The following is a 20,828-nucleotide window of genomic DNA, read 5'->3' as shown; positions in this document are numbered from 1 at the left end:
CTTCCTTACAGCAACAAGCTGGGGTATGTCTCTGCCCTTCTCACACTTAAGGCAGTCCTTTATTATGTCTCTAGTTAGGATCGCTGCTGGGTTTTTCCAGATTGAAAGCCAAATATAGCCGGACGAGCCCTGATATAGTCTTCAATAAATTGCAATTTCAATACTTTGTGACAAACATACTGTGATGAGGAAATTGGAGCTCCAAGGAGTTTCCGACAAAATCTGTTTTCTTCACCCTGGATGTTGTTACACTTGGTAAAACTCCAAACTTCTGCACCAAATGTGGCGGTCGGATACACTGAGATTTAAAAATGTCATTAATAGCTAAAACCACCTCTGTCTTTTTTGGGTTTGCGGGAGACCGAGTATTGAATTAATAGCTTTTAAGAACTTACTCCCGCTATGCACCACGTGGTCAGCCCAGGAGCCATTTGCTGCGAATGCCAGTCCCAAATAGGGAAAAGTGTAAGTGCGATGTAAACTTTCAGAGTCTATAGTGATTGTGTTAATAAGATACTTTTAAATTAGTACATAGATCTAAAACAGTCATAAAATCTACAAAACCCCGTACGAGGGTTCATAGTGCATCACCAGCGTACAGTTGGGCGGGGAGTGTGTTACCATTAATTCTGGGGACATCATTAGTATGCTTTGCCAAAGATTCATACAAATCGTTGATATATAAGATGAAAAGGAGGGGGGCCAAGACACACCCCTGCCTGACCCTTCTGCTGATTTTGATGTCTTTTTATACCTCCCCACCCTTACCAATCCACACCTGGGCCTTCAAGTCCCTGTGCAAATAAGCAAAAGAATTAACTAAAACTTCATCCAAGCCGTATTTTAAAAGAATTGACCATAGTCGTGACCTATTAACGTGTTCAAAGGCTGATATAAGATCCAGAAAAGCCATATAAAAAGGTGATTTTTGAGCTATAGTATATTTACCAAGAAGCAAATTAAGTTTTTGGTACTGCTCAACAGTGCCTATTTTACTTCTGAACCCTACCTGAGAAGGATGTAAAATGTGGCCCTCCTCAGCCTATAACCATATCTTGTTATACAAGATCTTCCATAAACTTTTCAGGGTGTTAACAATCAGGGAGATCGGTATGTAACAGCTTGGATTCGATCGATCACCCTTTTTAAAAATAGGTACAATAATACTGGAAGACCATGTGCTGGGAATTGTAGCATTAGTTAAATTATTAAAAATGTTTAATTAAAGGATCGCCCAGAACTCTGGTTTATTCTTGATTAAATCAATGGGCAGCCCTTCAGGACGAGGAGCTTTATTGTCCAGATTCTGTTCGATAGCATCCTCTGCTTCTGACAGGGATATTGAAAACCTAGTGGCGGTTTATATTCGTAATAGGCCTCGTTAGGAGAAGGGGCTAGATAAATCTTAGATAAATGGGCCTCCCATGCATTACTGGTTATATTACAGCTTACGGGAGTCAGTGAGTGTCCCATCGATCTCATGTCTTTAACTGCAGCCCAAAAGCCATTCACATTCTTTAATATGGCAGTGCATGCAAGGTTATCCCAGCAATCTTATATAATTTCATCCTTTTGTTGGCTGATGGCTACTTCGTTGAGCTGCCTAAAGGATTTAATGAGATCCTGGTCTCTAGGGTTCATTACGAGTGCTTTGCGAAGTTCACTATTCACTACAGAACAATCTCTATTGAACCATCTTGGGCCGGGATGTGTTTCTACTATGGGCCTTCATAGGATGAGTTTAATGCCTTCACAGAGTTGAACGAAAGCACTAATTGCCTCAGGGTTATAATCTTTTTGTATCCGGCAATTGTCATTAAGAGGCAAGTGTTTTTTTTACCATATTAAGGAACAGATCATTGTTATCAATACCTCGCCAAACTAGTCTCAGATTGTCAGTAGAGGGTGATGGGTTCCTAGCTCTACATTCTTTAGCATAAATTTGCTTGGGGGCGATTCCTAATGTTATTTGGATAGGGTTATGGTCACCTTGGACAGGTGGTATGACCTTAGCTTTTAGCAGGAGTTGAAGATATTAAAATAGAATTGATAGTAGACGCACTGCCCCAACCTCTATATGTCGTCTCAACGTACTTATCCTTGTTGGGTACTACGGTTATTTCCATAGTATTAATAAAATTATAAGTGCACAGGTGATCCAATAGTTCTATTCCCCTATCACAAGGGGCGGCAGTATTAAGAGAGTCCACGCCTAAAATAATGCCACTAGGGATTCTAACATTGAAGTCACCCCACAGACAAATTCCAGGTAGATTATCATAACTCATAATTTTTTTAAGTTGAAATACATGCAAACAGGTTAATAAAATTCATGTTTGGTAAGGTGTAAAAATCGTTATTATAAAAATTAATTAAACAAATAGAGACCCCTTGTGTAAATCAATGCCTTAAACTAATCATTCTTTGTGTCAAGGGTTTTCACACTGCCTCCTGCAGAGATATTAACCCAAATTGAAAGCACACCAGACGGGTGGCCTGCCTTGGGAATGGGGATAACAATGTTAAAACAATCAAACCCTTCTAAGTATAGATCCTGTGTGGCCCAGGTTTCCTGTAACATAAGGATGTCCTGTTTTTGAACCAATTCTATCCAGTCTGGCAGATTTATTTTAGATGCCAGGCCGAAAAAATTCCAATTTAATTAGGATCATCAACAGACATGGCTGGGGTATAGTATCCACCTGGCAGGAGCTCATTTAACGTGGGACTCAACTCATTAAGAACCGGCAGGGAGGGCAGTCAATCCTAGTTATCTAGACCAATTCAAAGGTAAAAACCTATTGTGCGTAGTTAGGGAGAAAATATCATTGGTTTTTAACCCCATCGTTGGTCTATAAAACTATCCAAGGGGCAGTAACCAGATGTGGGTTGATTTGGTGGTATTTATCTCCTGTGCCATTGATAAAGATCTCACTGTTGACGGATTTCGAAAATTAATGACTATACAGTCCCCCTCAATATTCCTTGGAGACGGCCCAACCCAGCCTACTCTATGCACCATAATAATATAATTTATATTTAACATCGTGAACCCTTTATGTTTTGATAACCAAACAGCACTTTTATTGCGCAGTTGATCCTATGTTTCCACTTGTTTTTTTCTGATAGGGGGTACCCCTGCCAGGACCAAAACAAAAAGACCTGATGCCGGTGGTAGGCTAAGCACCTCCCTGCTGGCCTGAGCGGTTTCTATTCTCTTGGAGTCCAGAGCCCCCACACACAGTCTGCCACCCCCTAAATTTGTGCTCTCTGTGGTACTCCTAGGCACACTGCGAGAATCTGGGGACATATAAGGAGCAATAGCAGGTGAGCTATTAGTACCACCAGCATTAAAGGAGTTATCCCGCACAGTTATGAGCACTGATGAAAAGCATTTCTTGACTTTACTCTAGTTGCCACACGCACCAGTAGATGTAAAGGTTATTGGTGCTTCAGTCTGTGGGTTACAATTAAGTGTGCCATTAGCTGGCAGATTAGAAACCAACCCCTCAGTGTTAGTAGGCTTAATAGTTTTAAATTATGAGTTTATTTTATTTGTTAAAGTGTCCAATCGATCTAGTCTTTTCCAAAGGGCGACAAAGTTCTTATCAACTAGGTAATTCTCACGGCTGGTCCCCGCAACCTCAATGTTCTTAAGTCTTTCCTCGATGTGGGTTATCTTTTGTAAAAGTGGTTCCAGAAGCATGGAGACTATAGTCTCCAGTCTTTCCCAAGTTCCATCATCGAGTGATCCCGGGGATTGAGCCGGCATTGATAGAGTAGACTCATTTAAAATTTGGCCAATTTCAGTTGCTCTAGTTCCGCCAGTCCCTCTAGTTCTAGCTGCCCGAACTGGCTTCTGTTTTTTTTTGCTCTTGTGTTTTCCCTGTTTTCCTTTTTTTTACTGGAGTCTCACTGGCAATCGCAGACTGAATTTTGGTGGCCTGCCCTCTGGTGTTAATGTAAGAGTCCGTAGTTACATCCACTATAGGAGTGGATGATTTTGATGGTGCAGGGGACGTAGAGGCAGTAGGAGGTACTAGGAGGGCAGTAGGAGTGTCACATCCCTAAGGGGATGGCCCAGCCTTCTCCGGCCTTTGCCGGGCGCAAACGGGTCCGCGCGTGTCCCGTGCTGCTGGAGCCCGAGGCCGCTTTAATGCGCTGCCTGGCGCGAGAGATCCGCGTTGGCCCCTCCTGGTGCTTGCAGAGCTTAGGACTCTGGGCAATGCAGTCCCAAAGGCAAAGTGGCAGCATGCAGGTGGTCCCGTGGGACAAAGTGACGAAATGCAGTGCTTCTATCAATGTGGGCTCCCACGCTGCGGGAGCCCGAGGCCCCTTTAATCTGCCTCGTTGGCGCCTCTTGGCGCTTGCAGCACTTTGAACTCTGGGCAATGTAGTCCCAAAGGCATAGTGGCGACATTTAGGTGGTCCAGTTTGACAAAGTGACGACGTGCGGTGCTTCTGTCAATGTGGGCTCTTGATTAATTATTTAGCTTATAACTAAATTTAAGATAGGCACACAGGCTGCTTACGGTCTGTCTCCAGAGGTTGAACTCAAGCCAGAAATGGGCTGTAGAGGTGTGACGTGGAAGATTGAACACTCGTTGATATGTTCCTATAATGGCGTTGTCGATTATTTTGTCTGCTGTACCTCTCCGGGCCTCAATGCCAAACACGAGAGAAGGTGCATGTTTAGCAGGCTTGACTTGGATGAGTGGTCGGAGAGACATTCCTTCTGAAGAGTTCCTTAATGTGCAAAAGGCAGAAGTTGGTGTATTAGTTCTCCTCTGTATCGCATTGCACAGTTTGTTCAAAAACACCTCTGGAGTCGAAGATTACTCCTAGGTATTTGTACTCCAGCACAGCTTCGCGGTCTGAGCCGTCTAAGTGGAATATCGGTGGCAGGCTTCTTCTGTGGTTACTGGCATTGTTTTTGTTTTATTGGGATTTACTCGAAGCCTATGTTTGCAACATGCAAGGCAGTTGAGTTAATTAATCGCTGTAGCCTGACCTTGGTATAGCTGATCAGGACAACATCATCGGAATACATCATGGAAGTGGTGTTGAGACCACAGAGCGCAGAGGAATGAGAGTTAACACTGTTAAGCGCAGTTGTCAGCTCAGCTAGATATGAGCTGAAAAGAAATGGAGCCAAGATTCATCCTTGTTTAAGGCCTTTGTTCATAGGTATTTTCTTCGATACCACTGTGCCAGTGCCCAGCCTTACCCTTGTTCACATGTCTGAGTACAGCAGTTGTATAGTTTTTAGGAGAGAAGGAGAGATTCCCCAGCTCTGTAATTTGGACCACAAGATGTTACACTGCACAACATCAAAGACCGAGTGAAAGTCCGTCTTACAAAGGTGAAGGTTTGAGGAGTGACAACTTGCTTGATCGATTAACTGGGCAAGCATTACGATGTTAGTGGTTGTGCCTGTTTTCTTAATGAACCCAGTCTGGTTCACTGGAACCAATAAGCCCGCCTCATCCCAGTCATTCAATTCAGTGAGCAGGAGTTTGCCAAAGTATTTTGCCTCCATGTCCAGTAGGGCAATCAATGGATAGTTGGAGGGAAGTGATTTTTCCCCCAGCTGTGAAGATTGGAGCTATGATTGATCCTGGTCAGCTGTCCGGGATAACCTGGTTGGTGAGAACACAGTTGTACAATGTTGAACGATGTTTGGCCCAATATTGGGCATTCTATTTGAAAATCACTTGCGGTAGACCGCTGCGGCTCAGGGCTCCATCACGATGTCTGCCAGCTATTATTTTCTCCACCTCGCCCATTGAGAATTGAGTGCTAAGATGAACCGCCTCCAGTTGTAAAGGCCCTATTTCCAGGAGCCCAGGTGATGACTTTCGGCCCCCATACATTTCCTGGATGTAGATGATCCAACTGTCTTCCGAGATGTTCAAGAAAGAGGGGGGCAGCTGAGGGCCTTTGGCGTGGTTCACCAGTCACCAGAATTCTCTAGCGTCATTTATTCTGAAGACTGAGAAAACTTTACACCAATACCGGTCTCCTTCTGATTTGGCTTGCTGCCATGTGTCTTTTTTGTACAGACCTCTGTTTAGGGAGGGGCACACTCCGTAAGGTCAAGTTTGAACTATCCCGAAGTAACTGCGGTGCGTGATTCAGCTTCTTTTTAGCTGTCACGAGTTGAGCTTAAATCCTTCTGCGTCAGACACTGCTGGGCTGTGGCAGTTAATGCCCTTCTGGAGTTGGGCTGGTACCTCCAGCAGGAGTGGTGAGAGCTGGGCCCACTGGTCCATAGGGTCAGTAGTTAAGTTACATACTAGTGCCCATTTGAGGCTGGCATTTGTTCCATCCTCTTGATGGGTCAAATTGACCAATGAATCCTTCTGTAGTTAATGGTAGAAACTATACCCACGTCTGGCGGGGCCTGGTCATGCATTGGGCAATGCAGTCTTAGCAGAATCCTTTGAGGTTGTTAGTCGCTTTCCAACTGACATCCCAGTTTGTAATGTATAACCATGGGTAATAGGGCGAGGAACACAAAAGTGGAATCGATAATTGATTTGGAAGTTGTGAAGTGAAAGGTAGGCTGAGCAGGAATGTCTGGGTTAATGCGACCGTTCAAGGCTTTCAGACCCAGTTGCTCCACATAGTTTAAAAAAATTGCCCACTAGCGCCCTTTCTCTGCATAAATGGCTGAAAGGAATGAATATGCCATATCTGGTTGTGTGTTTCCACTATTTGGTCTCCTGTTGTAGCCTGCACTAAGCTCATTTTGCAGTCACCGGTCATAAAGATTAGCAAAGCTGGGTTTGCAGTTGTTTGGGAAGTAATAAATGGCAATAGTGTGTGGACTGTTTCTTGCTTTTTAGTAGTCAAGGGATGGATGTAAACATTCAGAATCAACAGAGGAGGAGCACTAGTTGGAGAGCATTCCCAGAATTTTACGGCTTGCAAGTTAGGATGGTCGATTTTGATCTCTTCTATTTGGCGTTGAGTTTTCCCACTACATAGATGGCAAGGCCCCCAGCAGGGCCACCCAGCATGCAAGTTTTTTTTTTTCAAAACTGGTTTTATTGAATCGCAAAAATAAACATCCACAATGCTCAGAACCCCGGAGGGGCAGTGACTACAATCACGGTTCATGTTGTGCAATACATTTAATGAAAATACCCTCTACCCTCTACCCCTCCCCCCCCAAATACCCAACCTCCACCCCCTTCCTGCAACACTCCGTCTCTTCACCACTGTTATGGGTAAGTATACAATCATCCGTGGATATAACTATGCCTCAATAAGCCCACTACATCTGCCCATCCTCGCCCCTTGGCGGCGGTGGGGGCTCCAGCCACAATCCCCTGTAGTCTGCCCATCTCTTCCATATTTTATAGTGTTTTGTGGGACAGCCTCTGGCCTCGAACACCGGCCTCTCCAGTCCCATGCAAAAGTCCAGTCCTTTCCTCCACCCGGCTACTTTGGGAGCCCCAGGGTTCTTCCAGGCCTGAGCCACATCACGTTTGGCCAGTGTTAGTCCCAGCAGCAGCAAGTGTCGCTTGTAAACATTCCCGCCCACCCCTTCAAGCACATGAAGCAGGCACAATTTCGCCTTGCGAGGGAGCTCCCACCCCAGCACCTCCGACAAACAGTCCCACACACCCTTCCAGAATCTCGCCAGGCCACTACATTCCCACACTGTATGCAAAAGGGTGCCCAACTCATGACCACATCGCAAGCACGCCGGTGACTCTCAGCCCTGCCTTCCACAGTCTCTCTCTGGTATAATAAGCACGGTGCAGGTATTTAAATTGTATTAGGCGTAAGCGGACTGCTATTGCTGCTCCCCTGGGGGACTGAAGAGCCTCCCGCCAGTCCTCCTCTTCCAGCTCTCCCACATCCCGCTCCCAGCGATCTCTCAAGGGCTGTAGATCCGAGGAACAGTGTGTCACTAATGTTCGGTATATTTTGGATATCTTTCGATCCTCTAAATCCCCCATAAAGACTTTTGCCTCTATCGGGCCCAGCATACGAGTTTTGACTGCCGGTTTGCTATAGCCCAAGAATGCCAGATGTTTTAGAGCCTCTAGGGACCAGATCGCTTGGGATATCACCTCGTAGTACAGTCTATTGTATGATAAAAAGTGCTTATCTTCAGTTTTGCTTTATAATCCCTCTATGTTCCATGCATAGATTGGAAAACTTTCCTTAAGGAGCCATTCAGCTGAGTGATTGCTCTGTCCGTACTTCCTGTACCTATGAGTATCTGGCAACAAGTCCCTTAGGAGCCAAGCCCAGTCAGTTGTGGCATGACGAAATTGACTTTGTGGAAGTTGGACCTCTCCATGGCCAGTTGTGTAGGTGCCTTGACCACATGTAGTTGAAACTGCGTGGTTCCAAGCTGCTCTGAAGACTGACGTTGGATGGATTAGCTCGCTGGCATCTGGCCCCTTAGTTAGATCGTGCATACCCAGTCTCACTTGATAACCTAGTGGGAAGTGGCCTTTACCGGGGCTATGCGGTGTTAGAAATTGGGGATAGGCATAAACCTCCTGGCGGGAGATCTTGATGATATTATTTTCAACAAGGAGCCTCAGGGGTTCTAAAGCAGCCAGGTCAAGCCCCCACTCACTGATTCAACACAACTATGTGACCTGACGCTGTTATTAGAACAGTTCTATACGGATTTTAATGTCTATAGTAGCGTCCTATTTGGCATGCTACCCGGGAAGTTATTCTGCATACTCTGACCGTTAACAGGAATCCCTGTTCAATTTTAATAATGTGTTCCCTTTTCATACAACCTGATGAGTAGTGTGGTGTATAGTAAAAGAAATCACCATAGCTGTGAAAAAATGCGAGAAAGAATGTGGAGTACCGCACGGAAGTAACACCATGGGAGTCCACTGGTTGGTTTTCACCAGTGGACTCAGATTCTCATCATTAGCACTACCACATCCAAAATAATAAAGAAGAAAGAAAAGAAAGTGTTGTGATGGTGAAAGAGAAATCTGCACCACGGGTAAATGCGCTGATGCTACGGAGAAATATCTCCTAAGTGCAACTCCCTACTGACCCAGAATAGGATGGGCCGATAACTTAAAACCACATTATATGAAAGGAAAAACGAGCTACACCACCACTGGCTTTACCTCTTTATTCTTTGCCGTGGGGTTGCTCCCTTTAAAAGACACTGTGTTGCCTTCTGACTTCTTAGAGGGCCAACATGTTTCATTGCCTTTAAAGTTATGGCAATTTCGTCAGGGCGAGGGTCAGTTTTTACCACATAGCTTGAATTTCATGTATAGGTAACCGTTTGAATGCTCGACAGTGGCATACCGGTGACCCCCTTTCTTAGTCACTCAAATGGTACAAATCCCCTTGCCGCTTCCTGTCAGCCGGGTGTCTGAGTGTGTTTTGTTTGAAATCATCCGCTCTTGGATCTTGATGACCCATTTAGCAAAAAGCTTGCTTCTCTGCCCACACCTGCTCCACTGGCTGGGCAGTTGTACAGGTGATGACTGTGCTTCTTCCCTGCCAGGTATGAGGAGCTCAAGAAGGTGACTGAATGAATGCCAGATTACTTAATGTGCCTTAAAGAAGGGATTTCTTGCATCATTGTATCTTTGTACCTCAATTGATTATATTACATTTTCCCCTCGATTTGTATTTTTGTGTGAAAATGAGATTACCAGGTTCTTCAAGAGGGTATCTGTCTTCAGGATTACTTCTTTATAGGCATTATGCTTAGAGCTGCAGAAGGTTGTTGTTTTATGATGATCTGAAGGATAGCTCTTACGTCATTGCCTGTGGTGGAGGAGAGGCTCTGTAATGGATAATAAGGTTGCCGGCTTGGCACCTGGCCATCTCTATAAATTGTTTGGAAGTATCCACCATGGGGAGTGGAAATGATCCTAATTGTCTATGTTGGCCGTGCTGAGAGTCTTCTAGATTGGCTTTGGTGGTCGCTGAGCAAGTTCCCTCTACTGTGTTCGTTACATAGGCCAGGTTGTTTGATTGAAGTTCCCAACTGCTGAAGAAGATACTGAGTGGGCATTGGACCTGGTGCAACTTGAGGGAAGGGTTTAGAGTTGGAATTAGTTTCTTTATCGTTTTTTGTTCTGCTGGGCGATTCCACTGCTTCTCTCAGGCAATTGGCTACTTTGTTAGGCTTAGTGAGTGGTCTAAAGATGGAGGCTTGCTCGATTTGTATGTGTAACAAGCCTTTGCCGTTTTGTTTGGTGTGGGATTTTCGAAGCCTTTTTTGCTGTCTTTTTGTAGATTGATTAGTTCCTGAGGGTTATACATTTACAAGACCAGCACAAGGAGCAAGTTTACTGGTAAAAGGCTGAGTAGTTGTGCTGATTTGGTAGCCGTTGATCAGTTGTCCCGCAGAGCCAGCGCAGGCAGGATAGTGGAGAGCTGAGAAATGAAGCTGTTCTGCTGAATGATGATCGGTGTTTCCTAAGTCTCCCCTTGTTTGCGGACAGGCATTAGCGATTGCTGAGATTGACTGGCGGATTTCTACGGCTTGTGTATTGGTGTTCCTCTGTTGTCTGACATTGATATGGTGGCTTAATCACTGTAGCTCGTTAGGGGAGCAATTAGCAGACCTTATAAGCGTAGGGTTTTGTGCGGTTGGTGGATCTGGTTTCAACTGCAGCTTTATGTCTTTTAGTACCGTAGCAAAAGTGCCCAGGAGTATGCCAGCTTGTAAAGGACCAGATCATGTGTGCAGAATGGAATTAGTTGGGACTGCGTTGGCTTGAGCGTGCTGTATCAATGAGTTTAGCGCTCCAATGTTTGAGTCAGTGGCTGTAACATAGACTGCCGTGGTTTTGAGTAGGCCTACCTGCAGGTCTAGCTTGCTGAAATGGTATGTTAAGGCAGTTACAGCAGACTGAAATGAGCAAAGCAGGACATCCCAGGCATCTCTTGTCTCGCCTTCCTTCCGATGTGTAGTGTTTAAGAGGTTTGTCCTAGCTGCAGCTTTGTAAAGAAATGTCAGGACTCACGGATAGATGTGAGCCTTCTGAGAGCCTCTTTATGACTGAGACTGCCTGAATCTCAGGCTGCGATGAAGGAAAAGCCTCTGCTGGCATTTCCTTGGAGAGGGATCTTCTTCTTGGCTGGTTGAAAGCTGCTGTGTTTTGGTTTACTGTCTGCGCTGAGAGCCACATTGTTGAAGCTATGACAGATTTGTTGTTTTACTGCTTATTGAAGGAAGGAATCGGGTGTTTGTGGGATAAAAGATGGTAGCCCTCAGCAAACACCTGAAGGCCCTTCCTTTTATCAAGAGCTTCAGTGGTTACGAGAGAGCCGTTAGTGGAGTCTGCGGGGAGTATCTGCCAGAGACCTTTTGCTCCAACCAGCACGCTTCCGGAAAAAAAACCCTACAATCTGGCATTCTCTGGGCCGCTCCAAGAATTTGGAACTCTCTCCCGCCCGCCATCAGAAGAATTCAGTCTTTGGCACGCTATAAAAAGTAGACCAAAACTTTCCTAATGGGCAAAGTCCTCGCATTACGATCACATTACCACCCTCTCAGCGACATGTTCCACTCACCACTTCGGCATTATCCATGGCTTTTACAGATGATACCTACCCTGCACTCCTTGGCATCCCACCCAAGAGTTGAGACTCCGAGCCTTCTTTTATAATGTATCTACCTGTTTTTTTTTATCCCAAATGTATCTGACTTTAGACTGCTTGTTTTTCCTTGTATAATGTATCTACCTATTTTACCCAATGGGTACCCTCCTCTCCTAATTCTTTCGTATACCACCCTTCAGTCCTGTAAAGCGCTCTGATACCCTCACGGGTCTGATCCGCGCTCTATAAAACGTTAAAATACATTTAAAAAAAATAAAGGATGCCGTGGGTAGGTTCCTCCGTGTCATTTGGCAGGTAGCACACAACTCCTACTCTCCTAGTCAGGTAGCAGACCACTGGTAATAGAAGGCAAGGGAAAGCATGAGGAAACCTCTACATGTCGTTCTAAAAGAGGAGTGTGGGGGTGCAGACAATCAGCTGCCCTAGGCTGAAAGTCTGTTAAATATCTATTATGCAGTGCAAAACATAAGCAACAAGGCAGCACTCCAAGACAAGCTGCCTAAACCTGCCCTGATTCCAGAAGTCTCAAGGCTTCTTAGGGTCCAGACTCAAAACTTGCCTCATTTAGGCTCAATTTTAGCTAAGGTGGGACAGAAGAAAGGCACCCTGAGGAGGAGTGTACTGAGGAGTGTGAAGTGCAGACGGGCCATCCGTAGAAGCAAACAACACCGGCCTAACGCCGCCCGCTTCTGCACCTTACAGAGAGGACCGTGGCCCTAAGGCCTTACCTCCACCCTGTCGCTGGCAGTCAGGCACTAACTAGTACCTGGTCCTGGCTGGTTCTCGTAGCACTGGCTTAGACTCTGGTTCCGGCTCCAACTCAGCTTTGTCCTGGTTTGGATTCAGGCTGTGGAGCTGCTTCCCGATGGGTCTGTGGGCTGGACTGCGAGGTTAGGGGGCCAAAACGTAAGGGCGTGCCCCTAGTGCCAGACCAGGGGAGCCGTGAGCCAAGATGCTAGGACCATCTGCGGAGTCGTTGCAAAGCCAGCATGGCTGCTGCTTCTCGTTTCTTGCTGTGTGCGTCTGACGTCTGGAAGTAGCATGTAGTCCAACTAGTCTGATTAGGATATATATTGGACAAGAGTCCAAGGAAGTGAGGGCCCACCATACCGCAATACCATTTACATTACGTGCTACCATGATTTTGCTCTTTGGGAAAGGAAACTTCAGTTTGAAATGCAAAATGGGGTCATTCCTGTTGACAGCTCTGGGTGAGCTATAACTTATAGCAGAAGCTCTGCTTGCTTGTCCTCATCCTTGATGGCTTATAGCCTATAAGCCATCAAGGATGAGGACAAGCAAGCAGAGCTTCTGCTATTAGATTGTTCAAGCTCGCTAATCTACCTGTTTTGGTCAGCCACTTAAGCACAGCCGGATTGGCAGTGCTGCATTGGTTTGGGGATGTATTCAGCCAGTTTTAGTCCTACCTTTCTGTTCTGCCATGCTTCTGGTCAAATGCAGGGTTCAATATGGTGTGGCTCTCTCTTCCCCCGTGCTATTTATTCTTCATCTCTAACCGTGGAAGGGTGAGAGAGGAGTCTGTGTTCTCTTATTGTTTTACCACTTTCTTCTATGAGATTAACACAGCTAAAATCGGATTGTTAGTCGACTGCCTCAATTAGCCATCATTTAAGTGAATGGCAAAAAGACTAATCTGATCTTGATTATTGTAAAGAATGTCACTTACTGGTTGACCAGGCTTTGGTAGGTTAACCAGTCCTTGGGTGTATTGCCTTGTGTCCGCAAGACGAAGAATCTGTGCATACTGTTTGACCAAGAACTCTCCGTTGATGTACAGTTGCAAAAGGTGTGGTTGGCGTACATCTTCACATTAACGCTTCTGCATAATAAATTACCCTTCACTTCCGCAGATGAGCATGGTGTGGTTGTGTGCATACTTTCATGCCTAGATTAAGGAGGCACTCTTTTTTTTGGGTTTCTATATTTGTAGGTGAAAACGCTGCATAGGCTGCAAAACTTAGCTGTGAGCCCTGTTTGTGGATTACATAAACCTGATCATGTATCTCCAGTCTGCAGCTTGACCTACTAACTTATCCAATTCATGTTTTTAATGTGCACTTAGCAGCTGTAGTACAACACCGGTAACAGCACTCGCTTGGCCAGTCCTTTCTTTGCTCCAGTGATATGCCCACACAGTTTCAAGCTGCAACAGTTATTGTTACTATTCAATGTTGAAAACAGAATAATCAAAGGAAGCCACACACCCAGTCCACAAATTCCATCACTAAATCAATTCATGGACTTTGCAATCCAATTTAAAAGCATCTTTTATTATTCGTTTCATTGATAAAATGAGCCAACGCGTTCTGTTCCTTTATACGTTGAAATTTCTTCAGAGCTAATTATGTGTTCACAAAGCACAGTGTTTCCCATAGTGTATTGTGCAGTTAATCAAAGCCAAGTACATACTCGATAATCAGGTAAAGGTGCTCGGAGTCTGGTACTCCTAAATATGCGCCATCTAGCTTAATCTTTTTTTATTTTGTTCCCCAGGTCTTGTGGAGGCCAGCCCAGCATTTGTTTCTGATTTGATGGATCCCTGTCACGTTGGATTGTTCTGACTCTTTTAAAGCCCTTGCTGTCACTAGATCCCTATGCAGAGGTATTAGTGCAACAACGTTCTAGCTGGAGGCATGAAAAACAGCTGAGAGAAATTTAGGAGCGATTTTGCCCTCTGGATTGATTTTTCTTAGCTTGCAGAGACATCAAGGTTCTCAGGAACAGCTGTAAGGCGAAGAAGGGAATGCAAAAATTACTTTGAGTAAAGGGCTGACTGATACAACCAGGTGTAAGGGAAGATGGTACAGTAATACGTTCCCCAAAGACAAGAATACTAGTTGGGAACCCTAGGTTGCCAGAAGGCCAGCAGGTCACAAGCTAAAGAAGCAAACAGTAAGTAGGATACGACAAGTACCAAGGAGAACAAATAGGAATCAATGACAAAAATTAAAAGGGATTGCTTTGCGCACAGGGACAGATAGGGTAAAAAAATGAAAAAGGGGGTATGGGAGACGCAAATGCCTATAAAGTGGAGACCAACAACAGCTAAATGACACTTTGCAAGATATCTGCTCCATTCTGTGATGGTCTTCAGTACTAGCTCAGCGGTTTGTGCCCTGGAAGTGCTCAGACTATACTTAGGTGAAGCTCTTGATAAAATTGTTTTGTGATGTTTTAGTGTCAATGTGAGCTTAGTCTCGGCTACCCCACTTAATCAAGATTCCTAGTGCCAGTATCTCTTCAAGTGCATGCGCCACAGTATAAATATAATACTTTTAAAAAGTATATGTGAATGGCTAAGGCTGCTTCTTCAAGGGTGGTACACGCCAAGGGAGTTCTATGAACTTTTTGTTACAGGCTATATGTGCATTTTCTGTTAGTGCATCCTATCATACCTCACAACACTGCCTTTAAAACAAAGAACACATACACCTAAAACAAGGAAGATATAGTGTTTTTTCCAGTGTCTGTTTCCATTTGAGAGAGAAACAGCAGAATACTTGTCTGGAGATGCTAGCTGCTTCGACAGGTACTAGGAAAGTCTGTGGTACACCCACTCTGTACACCAAAAGTTTGCTATCCAGTGTGGCTATTTTAATTGTTAATAATTTCGGACTTAGGTGCTCTGAAGAAACAATTGTACCCAACAGCCTAGTAATAGCAAGCCGTGTTATAATTGTAAAAAACGTTCATAGGACACAGACCTACAATTAATCGTTGATTTGCTAACTGTATGTGAAATATGCATGCCATTTGTCTTTTTTAAAGATGGAAAAAGTTAACTTTAATATTCTATCTTTCAGATTAGCAGAAATACAGAAGAAAGTGTCTAATGTTACTGAGAAGAACACCCAGACAGAGGAAGAAGAGAAGAAAGAGGATACCAGAGAAAATAAAGTAGGTGCAGTTTGGAGAGAATACAACACAGTGAGAGCCTGCTAGAGTCGGATATTTTTGTCTAGTTCTGTATCAGCAACACCTAGTGAAAAATGTAAACCATATTCAATCCTATAGTGGAATTGTATTATTATTTATCATTTATTTATTTGCACCATTTATGTAATGCAGCATTAGCCAGTGGAGTGCAGTACTCAGGAAAGTGGAAGTACATAAAATATCATAACATGAATAGCATAGGTGCACAGGTGTCAAAAAGAAGGGAGGTCTCCTTACAAGGCCAATCTGGGACAAGGAGTGATATGTAATCAAAGAGGGAGAAGTCCCAATGCTTCCCTAAGGGGAAAAAACCTATTGTGTATACCCCCTCATAACTCAAGATACCAACAAGTTGGCAACCACGTTTCAAAAAATAGTGCAAATATATAAAAAAAATCAGTATAGAAATTGTACAATTTATTACATATAATGCATTGATAAATACAAAATTACAGTGCCATACAATAAGATTAAAAATGTGTCAATTCACATAAAGAACAATAAAATACAGGTTGTCGACGCAGCGTTTCGGTTTGTGTAATAACACCTTCATCATTAAAAAATGGGAATGAATTCCTCCTCAATTAGAGGGTATTCTTCACCGAGTCACCCTCTTATGTTTGGGTGCTTCTGTTTGATATGATTCAACACTGGGTTCGTATTTCAACACAGATTCCTTCAGGTTTCTTATACTCTGTGGAATATCTGAGGTCAAGGGAGCCACCGAATTTTGTGGGCAGGTCGCCCTAAATCAGGGAATTTGGAGCTGCGTGTGACTGGATCCCTTCAATAATTCCAGCACCGTCCTCCTCATCAATTCTTTTCTGGCAGTCTTTTTGTACAATTGACCGGCTCTTTGCTGTTATCGTCGGCCTCCCTGCTCCGCTTGTCCCTCGTCTTCTTGTAATGAGGTGCACAAGTACCATAAAGAACTGGAAGGGCTCAGGGCAGCTTTGTATGGTGAATCTTTAGCAGGTGCATTTTGAGTACTTCATAGGCCCCCAAGGGCACCGATCTTCCCAGTTCCCAAGCCCTGCGGTGCCTGCTTCCAAGTTGCTTTACTTTGTCCTTATCAGCGCATACCCAGCATCTGGGAGGTAGTGTTCAACACTTTCTCCCTGGGTGTCAATCCTTCCCATCCAGATCATTTAGCAAGTCTATGACCTGCCATTCCTTTCTGGCATTCCTCTCACATCAGGGTGACTTTTACAGGAGAACCTTTCCATCATGCAGCAAGAGGTGTGACTTTCCAAGGAGATGTCAGTAGGGTTCCAGCATAGGGGATCTGGATTGGTTCTTACTCCCACTATTTACTCATGCTAAAGAGGGATGGAGGCCTTGATCCTATTTTAGAGCTTTGTCCTCTGAATGGAGAAGTACAAATTCAACATGCTCAAGTTGGCCCAGGTTATGCCTGCCCTGAATCCAGGCTATTTAATGGTGGCCTTGTACCAGCAGTATGCGTATTTTCATATATCTATCCTGCAGTACCAGAGATGTTACCCTTTGTTTAAGGTAGGCCAGGAGCATTTTCAATTTGCCATGCTCCCCTTCAGCCTCAACAGCACCTCTCAGGTGTTCTCAAAAGCTATGGCGGCAGTTGCTGCCCATCTTCAGAGTATGGGGGTACCAGTTTTTTTCCCACCTTGATGACTGGCTGTTGAAGGCAGGCTCGCCCCTGTAATTCGGAGACCACCTCCTGATGACAGTAAACCTCCTGACATCGTTGTAGTTCTCGATCAATGTGCCAAAGTAGCACATGACTCCTTCTCAGAGGCTTCCTTTCATAGGTGCTGTCTTATATATGACTCATTTCGGTGCGTTCTCTAATTTGCAGTGAGTCCAGGACATTTGGGCTGTGATTCTTATGTTTCAGCCCAAGTCCTTGTTTCCATGAGAGCGGTTCCGAGGTTTCTTGGCTCATTAGCCTACTTTATCCTTCTTGTCGACTATGCCACATGGTAGATGCGGGCTCTGCAATGGAATCTCGGAGGGCTCAGCATCTTGGAAACCTGTTGGATTGCATCCAAGTTTCTGACAAGACTGCAAGAAATCTGCAGTGGTGACTGCTTAACCACAGAAGGACCACCAGCTGACCCCTCTACATTCCCCACCCAGAGCTGATAGTGCAACAAGTAGGGTGGAATGGGATCCTGGGTCCTGTGGCGAGAGGCTCTGCACCTCTGGAATTTGTTAGGATCTCAGAGCATCTCCCTGGAACCACCTGCTGGGATATTTATTTGTCAGGGCATACTAGCTCAACCAGTGGCACCTGGCAGATTATGAATGGCAGTTGTGCCCTGAGGTGGCACAGGGCATCATTTACCACCGTCGAGAATGTACAGTGTCAAAACATTTGCGTGTTTGATTACCCAGGAAGGCTCTCTCTGGAAGGCACATACCAACTAAAGTAGAGCATAGTTCTCCTATACGCCTTCCCATCTTTGCTTCCCCTCCCCTGAGTTCTGAAGAAGATTAGGAATTACCTGACCAAAGATATCCTAATGGCTCTAGATTGAGTCAGCAAGACTTCTTCCTGTTGTGCCCAGGACTGGGCACAGAAGTCAGCTAGTTTCCCTGCTTGGGGGAGGGGGGGGGGTGACCCCACCCAGACAAATGAAGACCACTTGCCCTGGCACACCAGCATCTGCCTGCCTGCAGAGACCAGAGAATCCTTTAAAGAGGAAGAGTGTCTGGATGGAGGGAGGTCAGTGGAATCTTGAAGCAAAGTGCGAGGTTCACTGTTCTGCTAAGGAGTGCCGCACTGATCGAACCATTGTCCGGTGGCATCCCAAGTCTGTGACGCCGTAAGCCAGAGGGGGCTGCCTTGAAGTAAAGTGTTGCTGCACTGATCATGTCACTGCCCTTTGCAGCACAAAATTTGAGACCCTTTATTCCAGAAGGGGCACAGTGGAGTGAAGCGCTGCCACACAGATCAAGCTGTTGCTCATGTGCTGCCCCAAGTAGGTGACCCCGCATGCCAGGAGGAGCAGCGGTGATGTTAGCGGTATAGCATTGATCAGGATTTTGCATGTGTGCTTCACAAGTTGGTGATCCTGCATGTCAGAGTGGGCCTCTGTGTGATAAGTGCTCCACTCTAGAGGTTACCATGAAGCGCAAGGAACTTCACCCTGGTGTGCCACTGGGAAGAGTGTGGGCCTTCGCCCTGGGGCAGCGTGCGACCATGCAGAGCTGTAGGTTCGGACCTGTGCACCCAAAGCACCCACATGAGCATAGGGAACGAAGTAACTGCATAGGACGTGCCGTTTGGATCGGAGGAACTTACTAGATCAGCGAAGCAGTGTCATGGACAACCAGAAACTGTACCGCAGTGAGGTGATGACAGCTCCTTACCGGCACCCTCTCCAGGCTACTTGCAAAGCTGAAATGCACATGCGGCGCGGTGGAGAAGCAGACCAGAACAAGTGAGTGGTTTTGTAACAGGCTGAGGTTTTATTTATAAGTTGCTCAAGACAGGGGTTTATGGGAATGGTAGTCCAGTCCTTAAACAAGGCTTTATGGGAGTCGTAGTCCGCTTCCCTTCTTCCTCTCTATCCTGGTGGTGTGGACTTTGATAGGTCGCTGTGTTCCACCTCCTAGGGATGGCTAGGTAGGTAGTCACCTCGTTGGTGGACAGGACAGTGGGGAAAGAAGGAAAACAATAGAAGACATAAGGAAGGGGTTTCTCCCTCCAGCGAGTGTCGTGGGTAGCAAAGGGAGTGCAGAGGAATACCACACCACACCACTCCCGTCACCAGTATTTGAAGGTGCTTTAATTTAGCCCAGGCTGAACTTGGTTCGGGAACTAGGGGTTCTCTCCCTTTACACCCCCACCCTTAGGTTCGTTAATGCTGCGCCCCACCGCCAACCCAAGGCGTCCTCGTACCTGGTTAAGCCACGACTTAAGTATTGCCACACCAGCAGGAGAGGGTAAGACATAATAGACTGCCCTCAGAGCCCTGGCAGAGCTTGTTCTGACTAATAGCTTTACAGCGCTGGTGCACTTTGACTTCTAAAAAATTAATTGTGGGACCTCTAAGACTCGCACTTACAACTGGGGCCTAACCTGAATGTTGCCTCATGTAATTCGTGAATGAACACCGCCAGTGCATAGGAAGATGGAACTCAGGACCTTGCATGAACAGTGCTAGAAAGTCAACCTAAAGAAGACTGAGTTCTGCGCTCATGCCCCCACACTACCTACCTGAGAGGTCTATGGTTACTCGGCTTCACCTCTTAGAGTCTTGTGCAGAAAGGATTGTACTTAGTCTAGTTTGCAGGGCCACAGCAGTATGGAGTCCATGACGTCAGTGGGAAATTACCTCAGCCACCACGGTGGGGCTCAAGCCCGTATTTGCTGTATGGCCCACCGAACGGGGTCTCTCACTTGACCCCTGTAAATTGTGCCATTGCTTCACTGGCACCTCCTATTAAACTCCTAGTCCCAACTATCCCTCTGTTTGTTAGGTTTCAAGTTGCCCTTCAACCTGCGTTTAGGCACAGTGGATCAGCCACATTGATCACACCTTTCATTAACCAAAACACTCCCTGGCAAGTAAATGAACATCAGTACCTTTCGATTCACAACACCCTTAACAGCTAGTTGGCATGCTGCTAACTACTTTCATCCTTACTGCATCATCCATCATTAAGTTGTGCTAGAGTCAACCAGCCTTCTCCCTCAGAACTCATTATCCAGGCAACTGGAAAGAATTTCAGGAATCCTGTGCCATGCCAAGCATTCCAGGTCAGACGGCTAATCACCTTTCCACACACCAGTGGCCCTCCAGCTCCACACTAACCCCATTTCCCTATTATAAAACCATCCATGCCCTCACAATAAACAACATGCAACTGCTTACATTACCTCACACTCTAGTACTTGGCCAAATCTCCCGCTACATATTTGGCCATGCAGCTGCTTTGCATGTAACATTAAAATGCCACTACTCTGTTGCAGTTGTACTTTTAGCCTTCTGTGAGAAAGTGCCATCTTTCTTCCATTGGTATGCCCCCACTTTTTGCTGAACTGCTGATGTATTTTGACTGAGTGTGCCCTGAGCTCCTGCCAACCAGGTGCCCAGGGCCTGTGTTCCTTCCTAAAACTGTGTTGAAACTAAAACCCAATTGGCATCTCTGGCCACAGGTCAACCCCTAGTAGGTGGTACCCTAGGTACCCAGGGCATGGTGACCAGAGAAGACCCCTAAGGGCTGCATCACTTATTGTGCCACCCTTAGGGGCCCTGTACCCTGACACCCACACACTGCCTTTGCAGGCTGAGTGTCTA

At 45.5% G+C, this 20,828-nt stretch overlaps 1 protein-coding gene across 4 annotated transcripts in view; it reads left to right on the top strand.

The window, feature by feature from the left end:
• The window catches only part of OPTN (optineurin), a 543,667-nt gene that overhangs the window by 219,864 nt on the left and 302,975 nt on the right, over positions 1-20,828 (top strand). For all 4 annotated transcript variants that reach the window (XM_086919860.1, XM_086919852.1, XM_086919855.1 and 1 more), the window contains one exon: positions 15,408-15,501. In XM_086919860.1, the coding sequence (XP_086775986.1) occupies positions 15,408-15,501 (94 nt within the window). The remainder of the gene's footprint in view (positions 1-15,407; positions 15,502-20,828) is intronic.

The sequence above is a fragment of the Lissotriton vulgaris genome, chromosome 1_1, assembly GCF_964263255.1.
Source record: "Lissotriton vulgaris chromosome 1_1, aLisVul1.2, whole genome shotgun sequence".
Taxonomy (NCBI): Eukaryota; Metazoa; Chordata; class Amphibia; order Caudata; family Salamandridae; genus Lissotriton; species Lissotriton vulgaris.
Note: the sequence above shows the minus strand (reverse complement) of the source record. Positions and strands in the feature narration are given on the sequence as shown.